This window comes from Scyliorhinus torazame, chromosome 13, assembly GCF_047496885.1.
Source record: "Scyliorhinus torazame isolate Kashiwa2021f chromosome 13, sScyTor2.1, whole genome shotgun sequence".
Taxonomy (NCBI): domain Eukaryota; kingdom Metazoa; phylum Chordata; class Chondrichthyes; order Carcharhiniformes; family Scyliorhinidae; genus Scyliorhinus; species Scyliorhinus torazame.
In genome coordinates this window covers 86,176,742-86,196,597 of record NC_092719.1, presented here as the reverse complement: position 1 = coordinate 86,196,597, position 19,856 = coordinate 86,176,742, and the positions used below count along the sequence as shown (strand labels likewise).

General features: G+C 46.4%; 1 protein-coding gene across 1 annotated transcript in view; it reads right to left on the bottom strand.

Moving 5' to 3' along the window:
* LOC140388176 (cilia- and flagella-associated protein 54-like) overlaps positions 1 to 19,856 on the bottom strand; it is a 209,982-nt gene that overhangs the window by 87,425 nt on the left and 102,701 nt on the right. The window contains exons 7-10 of the mRNA XM_072471936.1: positions 16,473 to 16,586; positions 16,270 to 16,371; positions 8,835 to 9,033; positions 2,914 to 3,009 (exon numbers count right to left, since the gene is read on the bottom strand). Of these exons, the coding sequence (XP_072328037.1) occupies positions 2,914 to 3,009; positions 8,835 to 9,033; positions 16,270 to 16,371; positions 16,473 to 16,586 (511 nt within the window). The remainder of the gene's footprint in view (positions 1 to 2,913; positions 3,010 to 8,834; positions 9,034 to 16,269; positions 16,372 to 16,472; positions 16,587 to 19,856) is intronic.

The following is a 19,856-nucleotide window of genomic DNA, read 5'->3' as shown; positions in this document are numbered from 1 at the left end:
GTCCCCAGGACCTGATGGGATCTACCCCGGAGGACTGGAGAATAGCCAATGTTGTTCCTTTGTTTAAGAAGGGTAGCAAGGATAATCCAGGGAACTACAGGCTGGTGAGCCTTACGTCAGTGGTAGGAAAATTACTGGAGAGAATTCTTCGAGACAGGATCTACTCCCATTTGGAAGCAAATGGACATATTAGTGGGAGGCAGCATGGTTTTGTGAAGGGGAGGTCGTATCTCACTAACTTTAGAGTTTTTTTGAAGAGGTCACAAAGATGATTGATGCAAGTAGGGCAGTGGATGTTGTCTATATGGACTTCAGTAAGGCCTTTGACAAGGTCTCTCATGGTAGACTAGTACAAAAGGTGAAGTCACTCAGGATCAGGGGTGAGCTGGCAAGGTGGATACAGAACTGGCTAGGTCATAGAAGGCAGAGAGTAGCAATGGCAGGATGCTTTTCTAATTGGAGGGCTATGACTAGTAGTGTTCCGCAGGGATCAACGCTGGGACCTTTGCTGTTTGTAGTAGAAATAAATGATTTGGAGGAAAATGTAACTGGTCTGATTCGTACGTTTGCAGACGACACAAAGGTTGGTGGAATTGCGGATAGCGATGAGGACTGTCAGAGGGTACAGCAGGATTTAGATTGTTTGGAGACTTGGGTGGAGAGATGGCAGATGGAGTTTAATCCGGACAAATGTGAGATAATGTATTTTGGAAGGTCTAATGCAGGTAGGGAATACACAGTGAATGGTAGAACCCTCAAGAGTATTGAAAGTCAGAGAGATCTAGGTGTACAGGTCCACAGGTCACTGAAAGGTGCAACACAGGTGGAGAAGGTAGTCAAGAAGGCATACGGCATGCTTGCCTTCATTGGCCGGGGCACTGAGTATAAGAATTGGCAAGTCATGTTGCAGCTGTATAGAACCTTAGTTAGGCCATACTTGGAGTATAGTGTTCAATTCTCGTCGCCACACTACCAGAAGGATGTGGAGGCTTTAGAGAGGGTGCAGAAGAGATTTACCAGAATGTTGCCTGGTATGGAGGGCATTAGCTATGAGGAGCGGTTGAATAAACTTGGTTTGTTCTCACTGGAACGATGGAGGTTGAGGGACGACCTGATAGAGGTCTACAAATTTATGAGGGGCATAGACAGAGTGGATAGTCAGAGGCTTTTCCCCAGGGTAGAGGGGTCAATTACTAGGGGGCATAGGTTTAAGGTGCGAGGGGCAAGGTTTAGAGTAGATGTACGAGGCAGGATTTTTTTTACACAGAGGGTAGTAGGTGCCTGGAACTCGTTGCCAGAGGAGGTGGTGGAGGCAGGGACGATAGTGACATTAAAGGGGCATCTTGACAAATACATGAATGGGATGGGAATAGAGGGATACGGACCCAGGAAGTGTAGAAGATTGTAGTTTCGTCGGGCAGCATGGTTGGCACGGGCTTGAAGGGCCGAAGGGCCTGTTCCTGTGCAGTACTTTTCTTTGTTCTTTGTTCTTTGTTTTAAAGAAGTCACTTGTGTAAGAGAGTACAGCAATCTTACTGCATTCCTCTCCTATTATTTCAACAACACATTCGCTTGAATCATTCAGGGCGTTTGGAGACAGGCTAGATGGCACAAAGGTTGATAAAATGGCGCAGTAAGGTGACAGGAGTTTCCCCACCGCCGTGTCACTTTTCCAGTGGCAAGAAGGTTGGCAGATCAACCACCCACCAGGAGGCCAACAGAGCATTTATCCCAGCGTAGCACAGGAGACCACTGGTTGAAACCAGGCAGCCTCCCATTGGCACCCTCTGCTCTCGCGAACATGGTGCTGCCAGCCCTCAGCGCACCACCACCATTCCTCCTCAAGCATCAAGATCTGCCTGCCTGATCCTGGCTTCCCCAACAATACTTACCCCTCAAGGGCAGTCAGCCACTGAGGTGCCTTTTCCTTTCAGACGCCACTTTATTATGGCCACTACTAACAGTGGCACTGCTGAGGCTGCTAAGCTGCCAGCCCCACAAACAAAATGCAATTGCAGGTCCCACTATCTTGAAGTGGGGTTACCTCCTGTTATTTCCTCAGCCAGGGCTGCAGCCCTCGCCACAAATATAGCTCATTATTCCATTTAAAAAACAGGTTTACAAACCACAGCTAGACAATGACTGCAACAACAAAAGTTTTGACAAACATATATAGTGGGGAACGGAAATGACAAGCAAGTGGAAGAAGGGTGAGCTGTAGGCAGAAAGGTAAGAGGACCATAGCTATGTAGCAAGCTAGAGAAGAAAATAAAAATGAACCAAATGTATTATTCAATATTCTTGTAATTGAATGATATCACTGGATTCCAATGGGTATTGATTTGAAGGAAGAAGAATGTGAGAAGTGGCTGCCGAGTCCAACAAGTGAAGTTAACACAAAAAATTAAACTTACCTTTTTGGACCCCTTGTGACCCTACAACACTTCCACACTCTGGGTGGGCCTGGTGGGAAACTCATTATCACTTCCTCCTCAAGCCTTTTAGTGAAAACTGTAGTCAGTCTCAATGGGACTGTACATGCATATGTTACACAGGGCCCTGTTGGTTGACCCTGGGCTTGTATCCTTGTCATCACATGGCTCCAGGGAAGGTTAGTCACCCAAACAATTTTAACTGATTACGTGCCCAATTTCCTCCAGTCAGGTAGGGTTACCCATAGCCAAAATTGAGTTCTAAGGTGTGGACAATCAAACAAAAACAAAATGTACATTAGATTGGCAAGAGACGACAGATATTTTGGAAATCAACAAATGTTTGCATACAATCCAGATATTTAATCAGGAAATCTGAACCACACAAACCTGTGTGAATATTATGAGTTCTCCTATCACCTTTCTTGCCCCAAATTCTCCACGGCAGGAAGAACAACAAATTCAGTATAAGAGTTCTTACCGGTGGCTGAAAGCTCTATAAGGGAACTTGTTATGTTTATCCCACCAATCGGGTCTGTGCAGGCAGCTGCATTAAGCTGAGTATTACCACCACCACCTAAGAAAACAACACAAGCTTTTGTATATTTACTATCTTCACAATGACTGTATGTAGACTGTACTTCATCGTTCACTAATTCTACTAAAAGTATTTCCTAAAACATATCAAAATATTCCTGCATTGTTTCTGGAAGAAATATTTTAAAAGCAGGGAGTTTATGTTAAACTTATATAAAATACTGATTAGATAACACCAAGAACTCTACTCAGTTCGGGTCTCTGGGTTATAAAAAGGATATAGAAGCACTGGAGAAAGTGAGTCTTACGAAGGTGATATCTGAACTAATGGGGTACAAGTATCAGGAAAGATTGAACAAGCTGGGATTTTTTTTTCCTGTAAAGGCTGTGGGACAGTGAGTCAGAGGTATTCAAGATTATGAGAGAGTTTGAAAGGATTTACACAGAGAAGTTACTTCCATTTGCCGGGAATCTAAAACAAGAGACCATTAATATAAGATAGGCACTGATAAACCCAAAAAGGAATGCAGGAGAAACCTCTTCACCTAGGGAATGGTGAGAAAGTAGAACTGCCATACCAAGCGGTTGAGCTGACTAATCTTGGTACATTTAATTGCAAATGAGGTTAGTGTATGAGGGAGAAAGGAATAGAAGGATATATTGATTGGGTTAGATGAAGTAAGAAAATAGAAGGCTCGTATGGACCATAAACACTGGTATAGACCTACTGGGCTGAATGGCCTACGGATGGAATTTCTTGGTTTTTTTCCCAAAGTGTTGGCTTCAGTGGGAAAAACGGAGCACAGCCCATCAGCTGTCAGGCCAAACTTTCCAACTGTATTTTTTTTTTAATATTTTTTTTAAAATATATTTTATTACAAATATGTATCAAAACAGGTTACAGCAAATAAACACCCCCGGAAATATACTTCCCAACAATAAACTATACAGTCTGGACAGACTTTCCCCCTTTTTCAACCTCTCCGCATTCTCGCCCGAGTCATATGCACCCTGTGCACCACCTTAAACTGTATCAGGTTCATCCTTGCACAAGAAGTGGTCCCGTTTACCCTACGCAGTGCCTCACTCCATACTCCCCAATTGATCTCCCCTCCCAACTACGCTTCCCATTTCTCCTTGATGCTCACTACCCGTTTTTTTAAAATATTTTTATTGAAAATGTTAATTTATGACAAACGCATCAACACATAATATGAATATGCACTTGTATCTACAGGATAAAATTGATAAATAAAATACATTCTTAAACTAAACATAGGTACATAGGTATTAGGAGCAGAAGTAGGCAATACAGCCCTTCCGGGTCTCAAATCCAACATACAAGAAATGTGATCTACACTTGTAATAACCACATTAACAATGTGATCAATTCTCTTAGTTGTGACCGATGCAGTAAAAACTATATTCTATGAATACCCTGTTGTAACCTGAAGGGGGCCGTTGTAGTCCCTGCTTACAGGCCCACAGGCCGCAGCAAACCACAGGTGGTAAAGACTGGCCTGGAGGCTTCGCCCTCTTTTAGAGCCGTGTTACTGTAATGTTGCTTGTGGGTACCCGCGCCCGTGTTGTGCAAACATTTTGCTCTTCCTGAGTTATGGTTATTACTTCTTCTCCACACCCTCCCTTAGTTGTTGGTCACAAATATAAATTTGAAGATGCTGGTGAAAGGCTGGAACCCTTCATCTGACCCTCTGATGGCAAATTGTATTTTTTCAAGCCTCAGGAATTCCGCTACGTCGGACAGCCAGTCTGCGGCTGTGCATGGCGCTGCCGACCTCCATCCGAGTAGGAGTCTTCATTGGGCAATCAGCAAGACAAATGCCAGGGCACTGGCTCCCCTCCCCACAAAGAGTTCTGGCTGCTCCGACACCCCGAAGACCGCCACTAAAGGGCATGGCTGCACCCTTACCCCCACGACTTTGGCCATGGCCTCGAAGAAGGGGACCCAGAACCTGATCAGCTTTGGACAGGACCAGAACATACCGTAGCCTAATTCATCCTTCGCTAACAGTCTGTCCAGTAGGGTGCATTGGGGTAGCTGGGGGAACGTTGCAGCCCCCTTGTGGAGGAAGTCTCAGATTTGCAGGTATCGGACCTCGCTCCCTTTTGGGAGTTGGAGCTTCTCCATGAGACCCCCCAGGACTCTGCACTCTACATAGAAGCCCTTACTATCAGCACCCCTCCATCCCCTCTCCAGGTTTTGTAAGTGGCACCTATTTTTACCAGGATGAACCTTTGGTTTCTGCAGATTGGTGCTGTGTTATAGCTTGCCCGGATTCTATTTGCTGGGGAGAATTGGTTACCCAATGTTGTATTTTAGGGACCAATCAACTAAATAGAAGAACAAAATTAACTGAGAAATAAATTAAAAGGGCTGCTCCGAAAAGAAAACGGAGCACAGCCCAAAAAGAACAAAGAGGAACGGAAACTTAAAAACATTACATCAAAATGTGAAAACTGGGGTCGATGAAACAATCCAACCACTGCAGTGCCCACCGAGCATGGAAGGCCTCGAGTGTGCCCGTGAACACCGCATGTTCCCTCTCCAGAGACATCCGGTTGCGAATGAAGAGGGGCAGACTGTCCGGTCGGATAACTGGTTACCCCATGTTCCTTGGGGACTATGAGCTCCCCATGTTCCTTGGAGAATATGAGCTCCGCCAATGAGAGGCGGGGGATGTGGCAATCATTCGCAGTGCAGCTGTATAAATAGAGGTACTGGGTGGTACTGTGGTACTGGGTAGAGAGATTTTGCTCTTGCTCAGGTTCAATTTGCATCCCGGGAAGACTCCAAACTCACTCAGGCGTTCCATCATCTTAACCCGCTGGTTTGGGGGTTTGAGACTTAGAGGAGCTGATCATCCGCTTAGAGTGAGACTCTATGCTCCCTGCCTCCCCTCCGAATCCCTCTCCACCTCTTCACTGATATGAGTGAGGTAACCAGCAGCTCCATTGCCAGAGTGAACAGTAGTGGGGACAGCGGGCATCCCTGCCTCATGCATCTATGCAGCTGGATTTTCATTCATTTTTCATTTCAATAGTCAGAGCTGGTAGCATTTGTCCGTATGCTTGCCATGGGAGAGCTGAACAGCAGTTTCACCCACGAGGTGAATGCCGGCCCAAATCCAAACCGTTCTAGCACCTCCATGAGGTACTTCCATTCTATTCGGTTGAAGGCCTTCTCTGCGTCCAGGGAGATGATCACTTCTGGTATCCCCTCTACGTGTGGGATCATGCCCATATTCAGCAGGCATCTGATGTTCGCTGCCAACCGTCTGCCCTCAAAAGTCTGATCTTCCACGATTACTTCTGGCAAGTAACTCTCCAGTCGCCTCGCCGGAGCTTTTGTCAGTGTTCATGAGTGACATGGGTCTGTAGGACCCACAATCCTTCGGGTCTTTGTCTTTCTTTGGGATCAATGAGATTGAGCCCTGTGCCAGCGTGAGCGGCAGGATCCCCCTCAACAATGAGTTACTGAACATCTCATGCAGGTGTGAGGCCAGTGCTGCTGCAAACGTTTTGTAGTCCACCTGGAACCTGTCTGGTCCAGATCCAGCGATGCTTCAAGTCCCTGCCTCTTTCCCTCCCCCACAGCCGGGATGCCAGTCCATCCAGGAACTACTTCATCTTAAGAGTCCCTTTCCGGAGGCTCGGAGGTGTACAGTTCCCGGTGGAAGGTCGCGACGGTTCTGTTGATCTCCTCTGGAGCCGTGACCACCCTACTGTCCTCTACCCTTATCTGCGCTGTCTCTCTTGTGGCCGTCTGTTTTCTCAGCTGGTGTGGCAGTGGGCGGCTGGCTTTGTCCCCATGTTCAAATAAGGTCCCCCGTGTCTGGCACAGTTGTTTCACCATTTTCCCAATAGAGGGCAGGTCGAATTCCATTTACAGTTTTTTCCTCTCCTCCAGCATCTCCACTGTGGCGCCTTCCCCTTTAGCGTCATTTGGATTGCCACCACCCTTTTGACTTTGGCCTCGAGTGAAGCGATCTGCTTGTCCTGGTCGGTGGCCGCTTTCTCCAGATCCCGAACCATCGCTTCTTGGTCCTCCAGTCTCCATTGCTCCTTTTATGGGGGCCAGCGTGGCCTCTACTGCTGACTTTGTTGTCGACATGAGATCTTCTTTTCATACCTCTCTGTGCCTTTGGAGCTCCATGGACATAAACTTCATCAGTTACTCCATCAACGACTGTGCCGGCAATGGCAATACCACTGGCTCCACCATATTCAGGTCTGCATTGCTATGTGGGTCCCTTGTTCTAGGGCAGGGTCTTTCTCTCTTTGCTTTTACTGGCCTTGCAGCTTTGCTGCAGATTCGTCAGCATCTCAATCAGATGGGTTATGCTTGGGGTTCCGTTGTTGACAGGGATGGGGACAATCTCAATGGGAAATCCATCCGGCGTAAATGCCAGTTTGGAATTCCCACTGGATTCTCTGCTCCCGCCACCATTCCTGCCTGCCGAAAATGGGGCAGAAAATCCCCCTAGATTTATACTTGTAATTCAATGATTTCATCTAACTCAAATCCAATGCTTGATAAAAAAATGGAAAAAGGAGAAAACTTCTGGAGAATTTGTGTCTGTTCCTAAAAACTCCCTTCATATTCCAAAGCTACAACCTAATCAGAAGTGAATCCAGTAGATTTACCAGAATGTTACCTGAATTTAAGGGTAAAGTAAGAAGAGAAATTAAACAAACTAGGATTGGATTCCCTGAATTTCGAAGGCAAAGGGTTGATTTCATCAATGTTTTCAAGATATTAAGAGGAAAGTATAGGGTATATGTTATAACCTGCATACTTACCATTGGCCAGGGACTAATGACAATCCCACAATCCTGTGGGAGTATGAGCTTCCCCAATGAGGGGGCGGAGAAACCATTAGTGAACTCCTAGTATAAATAAAGCTGGCCAGTTTAGGAACCAGCAGGAAGGAATGTGCAGCAAGGGAAGTTGCTGCTGCTGTTATATATATATGTTATTGTAAATAAACGTTATTACTTTGTATCCTTAAAACTCGTGCTGGATTCTTCGTGGCCCTCACAAAAGTATATGAGAAGAACCTATTTCCACGAGTAGGGGAATCCAATGGGCAGGATTTTCCACACCTCTCACAGCGTGTTTCTGGAACCTACCTCTTCATTCACCTGAGGATGGAGCAGTGCTCCGAAAGCTACTGATTTGAAACAAACCTGTTGGACTTCAACCTGGTGTTGCAAGACATCTTACTGTGCTCACCCCAGTGCAACGCCGGCATCTCCACATCAGCGGGGGCAGCACACTATTAGTCAGCGGCGGAATCTTTCAGTCCCACCACCGTCAATGGGATTTCCTGTTATTCGCACAAATGGCAATTGATACTGAATAAATTGTTACCTTTAAAAGTGATAATGATAGATTTCTGTTCGCCAAAGACAGTAAGGGAAATGGGGCAATGGAAACTGAAGTTAGGGTGCAAATCAGTCTTGATCCCCTTGAATGGTGGAACAGACTCAAGGGGCTAAATGGCCAATTCCTATGTTCCTAAATCTCCAGTGCCAGAATTATATGGCCTTGCCATGGTGTGCCTTCGTCTAGCAAATGCAGCAGGCCATTCTAATTGCCATCTACTTCATGGGGAACATAAATTCCTGCCTAGTGGGAGGGGCTGTAAAATCCTGACCAGGTCATTTGTAATATCCACTTACAAGACCAAAAAAATTAGAATGCAGGCTTTTCTTTCCCTTGTGCTCCTTTATAATTCTGTACTTCCTAAAAATAATCACAACGGCAGAAAAATCTACGCGGTGCAATAGTTGTAAAGGAAACACAATGCAGTGCAATGTTGACATCAAAACTCAGTATCCCACCTGAGAGGAGTAGGACTCCAGTCAGGAAAAGTTCAGTTGTCACATCAAATACTTCATGTTCAGGAGGAGTGGGAGGCCTAGTCTGTAGCACACGTCTATTGCCACCTGACAATGTCTCTGTAATAGCAAGGAACTGAGCTGCACTGCCTTGAAACATTTCTGCCAACAATTGTTCTGTGGCATTGTGTGGCCAGGGTAACTGTAAGAAAGTAAGCAAAATGCAAGTTAGGAAGAAAACAATCAGAATAAGAGCATCAAAACAAATTGTTTTTGTTTGCGATTTAAGTGGCTTAAGTTAATTTCTTGTTAAGTTATCAAGGCTTAGAGTGAACGTTTTCATATTTCAGGCACCAAGTGGATAAGCGGTCAGAGACAGCAGATCTAAGCTCTCCTTGTTTCACCAATGTGACATTTTCAGTCACACTCTAACAAACTTTGTGGTCTTTCGTCAGCACATTATACATTATTCAATATTAGTTTAATTAGGAGATTGTTAAACCATATTAATTACTTTGACAAAGAGACAGAGAGTAATGTATCTAAGTTTGCTGATGATGCAAGCTGCGTGGGAATTTTGGGAGGACGACTCAGAGAGGAAATAAAGATATAGGCAGGTTAAGTAAGTGGGCAACAAGATGATAGATGGAGTACAAAGTGACTACATGTGAGGTAATTCACTTTGGCTGCAAGAATAGAAAATGAAAATATTTTTGCAACTTATAAATGTTGCAGGTTTTGATGGGCCTACGAGGTGAGCAAGGGGCGGGGGGGAGGGATTGATGCTGGGAGATGTTTTTTTGAGGGGAAATGTAGGGGGGTATTTTGGGAGGGGGAAGGGGTTCGATGTTAATAATGGATAGGGGTGGGTCAGGCTCATGGGGCAGGGCCCGGTGGTATGATGATGGTGGATAAGAAGGGTGGGGGGGGGGTGAGAGACACCCAGTTTAGTTACGTGGAACGTGAGGGGGTTGGAGGTCCGGTCAAGAGGTCAAGGGTGCTTACGTATCTTGAAAGTTTGAAAGCCGATGTAGCAATGTTGCAGGAGACTCACTTGAGGGTGAAGGACCAGGTGAGACTTAAAAAGGGCTGGGTTTCATAGATTATCATAGAATTTACAGTGCAGAAGTAGGCCATTCGGCCCATCGAGTCTGCACCGGCTCTTGGAAAGAGCACCCTACCCAAGGTCAACACCGTCACCCTATTCCCATAACCCAGTAACCCTACCCAACACTAAGGGCAATTTTGGACACTAAGGGCAATTTATCATGGCCAATCCACCTAACCTGCACATCTTTGGACTAATCAGGTGTTTCACTCTGGATTTGACGGAAGGGCTCGAGGCGCAGCGGTAATGGTCAGCAAAAGAGTACACTTCCAGATGGAGAAGGTGGTGGCAGATCAGGGGGGTAGATATGCGATTGTGACAAGGGCGCTGGAGGGGAGGTTAGTGGCGCTATTAAGTGTATACGGTCCCAATTGGGACGATGTGGGATTCGCAAAGAAGGTGTTTGGGGCCATCCCCGACTTGGACACACACGAACTGATAGTGGGGGGGGGATTGGAACTTGGTGCAGGAGCCAAGGTTGGTCAGGTTACGGCCGCGCTCGCCGGTCCCATCAGGGGGGGGCGAAGGCGTTGGCTGGGCTAATGGTGGAAATGGGAGGGGTGAACCCTTGGAGGTTTCTGCACCCAAGGGAACGGGAGTACTCATTTTTCTCAGCAGTCCATAAGGTATACTCGCGGATCGACTTTTTTGTGCTGGGGAAGGCTTTGCTGGCCGGAATACTCGGCAATTGCAATATCAGATCATGCTCCGCATTGGGTGGATATGGTACTGGAGAAGGGGGTAGCGCAGAGACCGGGGTGGAAATTAGATGTGGGACTTTTGGGGGACCAAGGGTTCTGTGACAAAATTGAAAAGGTAATTGAGGAATATGTATGTTTCAACTGTACGGGTGAGGTGTCAAAGGCAGTTGTCTGGGTAGTTCTAAAGGCAGTGGTGAGGGGTGAGGTGATTTCGTTTAAGGCCAGGGTGGACAAAGAGGAGAGGTTGGAGCGGCAGAGGGTAATAGATGAGATGTTGGAGGTAGATAGCAGTTATGCAGAAGATGGGGACACAGCTAAGCTGGAAAAGAGGAAGGATCTACAGGCGAGCTTTGACCGACTATTTACCAGGAAGGCGGTGCACCAACTGAGGCGAGCAAGGGGTGCAGTTTACGAACATGGAGATATATGAGCAGGTCAGCTCCGGAGGGAGGCAGCGGTAAGGGAAATTGTTCAGGTGAGGGATCGGGCAGGGAAGTTGGTGGTGGCTCCGGATCTGATTAACAAGGTTTTTGAGGAATTTTATGAGAGGCTGTACAGGTCAGAGCCACCTGGGGGAGACCGTGAGATGCAGGAATTTCTCGATGGGTTGGAGTACCCAAGGTTAGGGGAGGGGGACAGGGCTACATTAGAAGGAGCGATAGTGGAGCAGGAGATGAAGGATGCAATTGGGAGGATGCAGTCGGGGAAGGTAGCAGGGCTGGATGGGTTTCCAATGGAATATTATAAAAAATTCAAGGATAAGCTGGCACCCCTGATGGTGGGGATGTTTGAAGGGGTGATAGGGAAGGGGGTGCTTCCACAAACCTTGGGGCAGGTATCGATTTCCCTGTTGCTAAAAAAAGATAAGAGTCCGATGAAGTGTGGGTCGTATAGGCCCATGTCACTTCTGTTATGTGGATGCAAAAGTATTGGCGAAGGTACTGGCGAGTAGGCTGGAGGAGTGTCTCCCGAAGGTGATAGGTGAAGATCAGACGGGGTTCGTGAGAAGGAGAAAACTCTTTTCAAACGTTAGAAGGGTATTGAACGTTGTTATGGCACCGGCAGAGGGGAAGGAAACAGAGGTGGTTGTGGCATTGGACGTTGAGAAGGCGTTTGACCGGGTAGAATGGGAGTACTTGATGGCAGTTCTAGAGCAGTTTGGGATTGGACCAAGATTTGTGAACTGGGTAAAGTTACTCTACAAGGAGCCGAGGGCGAGTGTCCGCACAAAACAACATCAGCTCGAGATACTTTTCTCTCCACCGTGGGACTAGGCAGGGATGTCCTATGTCCCCTCTGCTGTTTGCACTCGCGATTGAGCCGTTGGCCATTGCATTAACAAGATTGGGGGTATGGAAAGGAATAGTGCAGGGGGGGATACAGCATAAGGTGTCCTTATATGCCAATGACTTGCTGTTATACGTGTCGGAACCGAGTGTGTCGATAGGGGGAATATTGGAGCTGCTTCGTGTGTTTGGGTCTTTCTCGGGGTACAAACTAAATCTAGACAAGACTGAGTATTTTGTGGTGTCTCGGCTGGGGGGTGGGCTGCCATTCCGTAGGGCAGGGACTCACTTTAGGTACTTGGGGGTGCAGGTTGCCCAGGAGTGGGGGGGGGGGGGGGGGAGGGGGGGCTCCGCAGGTACAACATTTCTAGTTTGGTGGGGAGAGTGAAAGCTGATCTGGCAAGGTGGGATGGTCTCCCTCTGTCACTGGCGGGTCGGGCACAGGTGGTGAAAATGAACGTGTTGCCACGATTTCTGTTTATTTTTCAATGCCTGCCGATTTTCATGCCAAAGGCTTTTTTCAGAGAGATTGATGGAAGGATTACTTCATTCAAATGGGGAGGGAAGGTGGCCAGAGTTAGAAAGGTGCTGCTCCAGAGGGAAAGGCAGGCAGGGGGTTTGGGTCTTCCAAACCTGATATATTACAACTGGGCGGCGAATGTGGAGAAGGTGCGGAGTTGGGTCAGAGGGGCTGATTCCCAGTGGGTCAGAATGGAAGAGAGTTGTGCAGGGGGTCGGGATTGAAAGCACTAGCAACAGAGCCGCTCCTGATAGCCCCGGGGAAATACTCAGGGAGTCCGGTAATAATAGCTTAATTGAGAATTTGGAGGCAGTTTCGCCAACACTTTGGGTTGGGGGCAGGGTCAAGGGAAATGCCGATTTGGGGGAACCACAGATTTGAGCCAGGGAGGTGGGATGGAAATTTTCGGAAATGGGAGGAGAAGGGGATTAAGACACTAAAAGATTTGTTTCTTAGGGGTCAGTTTGCAGGATTCAAGGAGCTGGAAGCGAAGTATGGGCTGGAGCAGAGGGAAATGTTTAGATTCATGCAGGTTCGAGATTTTGCCAGAAAGGAGATACAGAGCTTCCCGGTGGAGCTGGCCTCCACATTGCTGGAGGTGGTGCTGACGACAGGGGGACTGGAGAAGGGCGTAGTGTCAGCGGTGTACGGAGCTATTTTGAAAGAGGAGAAGGCACCACTGGAAGGGATCAGAGCAAAGCGGGAGTAAGAGTTGAGAGAGGATATGGAGGAGGGGTTCTGGTGTGAGGTGCTGCGGAGAGTGAATGCCTCCACCTCGTGTGTGAGGTTGGGGCTGATACAGCTGAAGGTGGTATACAGAGCACACCTCATGAAGGCGAGGATGAGCCGATTCTTTGAAAGAGTAGAAGATGTGTGAAACGTTACGGGGGGGCGGGCCCGGCTAATCACGTTCACATGTTTTGGTCCTGTCCAAAGCTAAAGGATTACTGGAAGGAGGTTTTTAGGCTAACTTCTAAAGTGGTGCACGTGAAACTGGACCCAGGCCCCGGGAGGCCATATTCGGGGTGTCGGACCTGCCAAGGTTGGAGATGGGTGCGGAGGCAGATGATGTAGCCTTCGCCTCGTTGATCACCGGAAGGCTAATGTTGTTCCCTTGTTCAAGAAAGGGAATAGGTATTGTGTTGAACGTATTGCTGCTACAATTCACCACTGTATTGTATTGTATTATGTTGATGCTCTTGTGGGTTCCGCCTGTGGCTCCGCCCCCTTGGGGGTGGAATATAGATCCACAGCCTGTAGGCGGCACTCAGTACAGAGCAGTCGCAGGCAGGCACAGATCTAGCTTATTAAAACCACTGTTCACTTCTACTAATCGTCTCGTGTGAATTGATGGTCGCATCAGCTATAACCCTGTTAGTCTCACTTCGGTCATAGGTAAATTATTGGAAAGGGTCCTGAGGGATAGGATTTATGATCATTTGGAAAGATAGAGCTTAATCCAGGATTTGTGAGGGGTAAATCATGCCTCACAAGTTTGATTGTATTCTTTGAGGAGGTAACTAAGTACATAGATGAAGGTAGAGCAGTTGATGTTGTATACTTGGATTTTAGTAAGGCGTTTGATAAGATGCCCCATGGTCGGCTCACGCAGAAAGTAAGGAGGCATGGTATAGAGGGAAATTTGGTCGATTGGATCAGTAACTGGCTATCACATAGATTTCCATCCCACCTCCCTGGCTCAAATCTGTGGTTCCCCCAAATCGGCATTTCCCTTGACCCTGCCCCCAGTGCGGTGGTAGATGGTAAATTTTCATCCTGGAGCCCAGTCACCAGCGGTGTACCACAGGGATCATGCTGGGTCCTCTGCTATTTGTGATCTTTATCAATGACTTGGATGATGGAGTTGAAGGTTTGGTTAGTAAATTTGCTGATGACACCAAGATTGGTGGAGTAGTGGATAATGTGGAGGGCTGTTGTAGGCTGCAAAGAGACACTGATAGGATGCAGAGCAGGGCTGAAAAGTGGCAGATGGAGTTTAACCCTGATAAGTGTGAGGTGATTCATTTTGGTCGGACAAATTTGAATGCAGATTACAGGGTTAACGGCAGGGTTCTGAAGAATGTGGAGGAGCAGAGAGACCTCGGAGTTCATGTCCATTGATCTCTGAAAGTTGCCACCCAAGTGGATGGAGTCGTGAAAAAAGCCTGTAGTATGTTAGCATTTATTAACAGGGGGATTGAGTTTAAGAGCAGTGAGGTTATGCTACAACTGTTCAAGACCTTGGTTAAACCATATTTGGAGTATCGTGTGCAGTTCTGGTCACCTCATTATAGGAAGGATGTAGAAGCATTGGAAAGGGTGCAAAGGAGATTTACCAGGATGCTGCCTGGATTGGAGGGTAGGTCTTATGAGGAAAGGTTGAGGGAGCTAGGGCTTTTCTCATTGGAGCGAAGGAAGATGAGAGGTGATTTAATTGCGGTGTATAAGATGATGAGAGGGATAGATAAGAGTGGACGTTCAGCGACTTTTTCCTCGGGTGGATGTAGCTGTTACAAGGGGGCATAACTATAAGGTTCATGGTGGAAGAGAGAGGAGGGATGTCAGAGGTAGGTTCCTTACTCAGAGAGTGGTTGGGGCGTGGAACGCACTCCCAGCTATGGTAGTGGAGTCGGACACTTTAGGAACTTTCAAGCGGTTATTGGATAGGCATATGGAGTGCACTAGAATGATTGGGAGTAGGTTGATTTGATCTTAGTTTCAGACTAGTTCGACCAACATCGTAAGCCGAAGGACCTGTACTGTGCTGTACAGTTCTATGTTCTATGTTTCTGCCTTGAAGTGTAAAGCACTGACATAAATGACAAAATAGAGAAAATTCCTTTGAGTCCAAACATCTTAACGATGAGGCAGTGATGACAGAGAAGGAAAGAAAAATAACATTTACATTTAAAAAAAAATCATTTTTGGGATGTGGGAGTTGCTGACTAGGCCAGTATTTATGATGCATTCCTAATTTCCCCTGAACTGAGTGGTTTACTAGGCCATTTCAGAGGTATGTTTTAAGAGTCAACTCACATTGCTGTGGGTCTGAAGGCACTTGCAGACCGGACCGAGTAAGGATGGCAGATTTCCTTCCCTGAAGGACATTCGCGAACCAGATGGATTTTTATGAAAATCAACAATGGTTTCCTGGGGTGGGATTTACCGGCTGTTCACGCTGGCAGGAAATGCTGGTCCCACACCAGCGCACGGGTTTCTCGGCGGCGAGGGGCGGAAATCCCGTCGAAAAACACGGTCAGTAAATCCCGCCCATGGTAATCAACTGACTGTTAATTTAACCACCTGCCATGTTGGGATTCAAACTCTCATCACCCTGGGTCGCTGGACTACTAGTTCAGCAATAGTGGCACTATGTCACTGCCTCCATGCACTCCAGATTCCACTACCCCGTGGGATGTCCTGCCACATGTGTCCAAAGATCATTGGGGTGAGAATTGGCTAGTTCAGTCATGCATAGACCGTTGGCAAAAACTCAAAGCCTTGAGGAGATGTCATCCTCGAATCGAGGGACAGCTAACAATGACAACGGTGGGTCACAGAGTTTGGAGTTATATATTTGAATTGTTTGACTTGGGGAATAAATCTAAAACCTGAGTAAAGGTTAATTTCAGCTTTTTTCCTTCACCAATTGGCTGGTAGAAGTTTAAGCATTTCATGGCTGTGTTTGAGTGGACACAAATGCAACTCTGCCTTGCCTTGAACATGTATACCCCACAGCAGTAAAAAATTTAAGCAAAAGCATTTTCAAAACCAATCACAACTTTGCATTCAGTAAATAAACGAGAGCTAATTAAAAACTCACATTATGAGAGTCTTTGTAGTTAGTTCTTTGTTTGGGACGCAAAATTCCTTTTGGTTTTCTTCTACTTTCAATTACTGCTCTTTTAAAGATCATCACTGACACCTAAAGGAAGCAAAACACTTTTAGTTAAATAAGTTTGTTAAGTGGAAGTGAATATTACCTTTTATTAAATTGGTATTATTCAATGTTGCTGTTCCTGGTACCTTGACAGTGGCCTCTCTAAAGATCTTTGCAACTCCAGGAGTTTGAGGAGAGGAGCTAATAGTTTCCAGCTGGCTTAGTTCACTGATTTTGCCTAAAGCACGCCGAGCAAACGTCTATTTAAAATAAGAGACAACATTAACATGCTAGAAGGGAATACATACAATCTTAACTTATCATGAAATGTTACACATACTAAAATTAATCTTAATAGGTGACTTAATTTACATTACTGAATTATTCACATTATCAGTGGCATGTTATTACTGTTTTATTTATTGATTTCAAAATTGACCTGATATAGTCTCCTTTGTACTTTGCAATTCATTGATTAATGTATGTCAGATTAAAATTAATGTGGGTTTATATAATTCAATAATTGCAAAGCTTTGGAACCCCATTAATGAAAGAACATGCAAAAGCTAATGTTATGAAGACCAGAAAAAATTGGGCTCAATTTACCAGATGAGGGGAAAGTTAAGTGCAGATCTAATAGAGGTAATCAAATGAGAGAAGAAACATGAGAATCACAACACAGCCCTCTTTCCAAGAAAATTCATTCCATTGCCATTCACTAAAATGGGGGCATTTCAATGTCTCAAAAAGGTGAAGTGGTAAAAGTAGACAAATAAAGTTCATGGACAACAGGATCATTGGAAAGGAGCGGTTGAAATACAAACAACTTTCAGACGGTAAACAGCAACAATTTCTGAATAAAATATATAAAGAGAGAACATAAGCACTAGTTATATACGCTTGATGGTCCACAAATCATCACAGAAGCAAGTCAGCAAGTGACTTTTGTACACGTCCATTTAAGATCAAGAACAAAAGATAGAATGCAAGAATTTAGGTAAGCAATGGACGTTCGATGGCGGCCATGGAGTGAGTGGGCGCACACAGGGCAGCTCTGGCTCGAAGGCATTGGTTTTACAAAGAACAAAAGAACAAAGAACAATACAGCACAGGAACAAGCCTGTACCGGTCATGATACCAACCTTGGCCAAAACCTTCAGTACTTCCTAGTGTCGTATCCCTCCATGCCCATCTATTTGTTGAGATGCCTTTTGAACGCCGTTAATGTATCTGTTTCCACAACCTCCCCTGGCAGCGCGTTCCATGCACTCACCACCCGCTGTGTAAAAAACCTGCCTCGCACATATCCTCTAAACTTTGCCCCACGGAGCTTAAACCTGTGCCCCCAGGTGACTGACCCCTCCACCCTGGGAGAGAATGCCTGCCCATCCACGCTATCCATGCCCTTCATAATCTTGTAGACCTCTATCAGGTCACCCCTCAACCTCCGTCATTCGAATGAAAACAGTTCAAGCCTATTCAGGCTCTGCGCATAGCTAACACCCTCCAGACCAGGCAATATCCTGGTAAACCTCCTCTGCACCCTCTCCAAAGCTTCCACATCCTTCTGGTAGTGTGGCAACCAGAATTGTGCACAATATTTGAAGTGCAGCCTTATCAAGGTTCTATACAACTGTAGCATGACTTGCCAGTTTTTATACTCGATGCCTCGTCCAATGACGCGAAGTATTTCATATGCTTTCTTGACTACCTTGTCCACTTGTGTTGCCACATTTTAGGATCTGTGGACATGTACACCCAGGTCACTCTGACTTTCTATATACCTAAGAGTTTTGCCATTTACTGTATATTTTCCTTCTATGTTGGACCTACCAAAATGCAGTACCTCCCACTTGTTGAAATTAAACTCCATTTGCCATTTCTCTGCCCAAGTCTCCAACCTATCTATGTCCTGCTGTATCCTCTGACAATCCTCAACACTATCTGCCACTCCACCAACCTTAGTGTCATCTGCAAACCTATTAATCAGACCAGCTACATTTTCCTCTAAATCGTTTATGTATACTACAAACAACAGAGGCCCCAGCACAGATCTCTGTGGAACACCACTAGTCACAACCTTCCATTCAGAAAATCATCCTTCCGCCGCTACCCTCTGCCTTCTGGGACAGAGCCAATTCTGTATTCATCTTGCCACCTCACCTTTGATCCCCTGTACTTCAACTTTTTGTACTAGTCTGCCATGAGGTACCTTGTCAAAGGCTTCACTGAAGTCCATGTAAACAACATCCACTGCCCTCCCCTCATCAATCATCTTTGTCACCCCCTCAAAAAACTCGATCAAGTAAGTTTTGGCTTTTATCACCTGTGTTTTGGGTAGAATCAGCAGAAAAGTAGAGCGGAAAGTGTAAAGAAAGAAGTTCTCCCCTGGATTGTCATGTTTGCTGGCTATCAGACCCGGCAGACGTGTGGGACCTGTTCTATAGCTGGAGGAGACTTATGGCACAGGACCAATTGTGAAAATGGCGGAGGGGGAAGGGTTGGCGGCGGCGGGAAAGCCTCAGATGGAGCAACTGTTGAGCTTCATCAAGGAGAAATTTGGCAGCAGAGGAAGGAGATGCATAGTGACTGGTTGAAGGCAATTGAGGGAGCAGTGGCACCTCTTTAAGGATCTCTGGATCAGATGGAAAAGTGCCTCGAAGCGCAAGGGGCCACAATCTAGGAGGTGGAAAAAGTGGTGTCAGACCAGAGTGACCAGATTGTGTCTTTGGAGGCGGAAGTTGGAATCAGATGCAGTGATCAAAGGTGGAGAAGCAGAAGAACAGATCCAGATGTCAGAATTTGCGGATTGTGGGTCTACCGGAGGGAGTGTAGGGAACAAGAACCACAAAGTATGTTTTGAGGATGTTGGCCAGGGTAGTGGTGGAGAAACTGTTGGACAAGGCCAATAAGTCTTTGAGGCAGACGCCGAGAGCAGGGAGCTGCTGCGGGCGGTGAATGTGCAGATGCACAGGTTTATGGACAAGGAAAAGATCCTGAGGTGGACCTGGGTGAAGCGAGTCTGTGAATCTGAGTGCAATCGAATCCAGGTCGACCAGGACATTGGCGCAGACCTGGCAGGTTTCATCAAGGCCAAGGCGGTGCTGTACAAATGGCAGATTCAGTTGGCAGGGTGCTGTACCCGGCCAGATTCTGGGTAACTCATGACGGCCGGGAATATTACTTTGAGACGCCGGAGAACTTTATCAGGGACCATAGGCTGGAGGAGAGCTGAGGGGTGGTATTGGATGCAGGAGTTAAGTCCGCAAAAGTTGGAATTTGCTGCTGTTTTGGGTTGCTTAGGTGGGGGGATTTTTAGAAGTTGTAAGTTTGTGATAGGGGGGTGGGGGGGAATCGCTCCTCCCTCCCATCTTTTGTTTTTTGGGAGGATGTATTTTGTTTATTTTGGTGTTTTTTTTTTCAAATAAGGGGTATGTGTTCAATGGGGCTCTTTTGAGTTGTTTTGATGTTTTTTAGGGATGCTGGGGGCCTGTTGTGCAAGCTAAGGTGGGGATGGTAGGGGGAGGGGT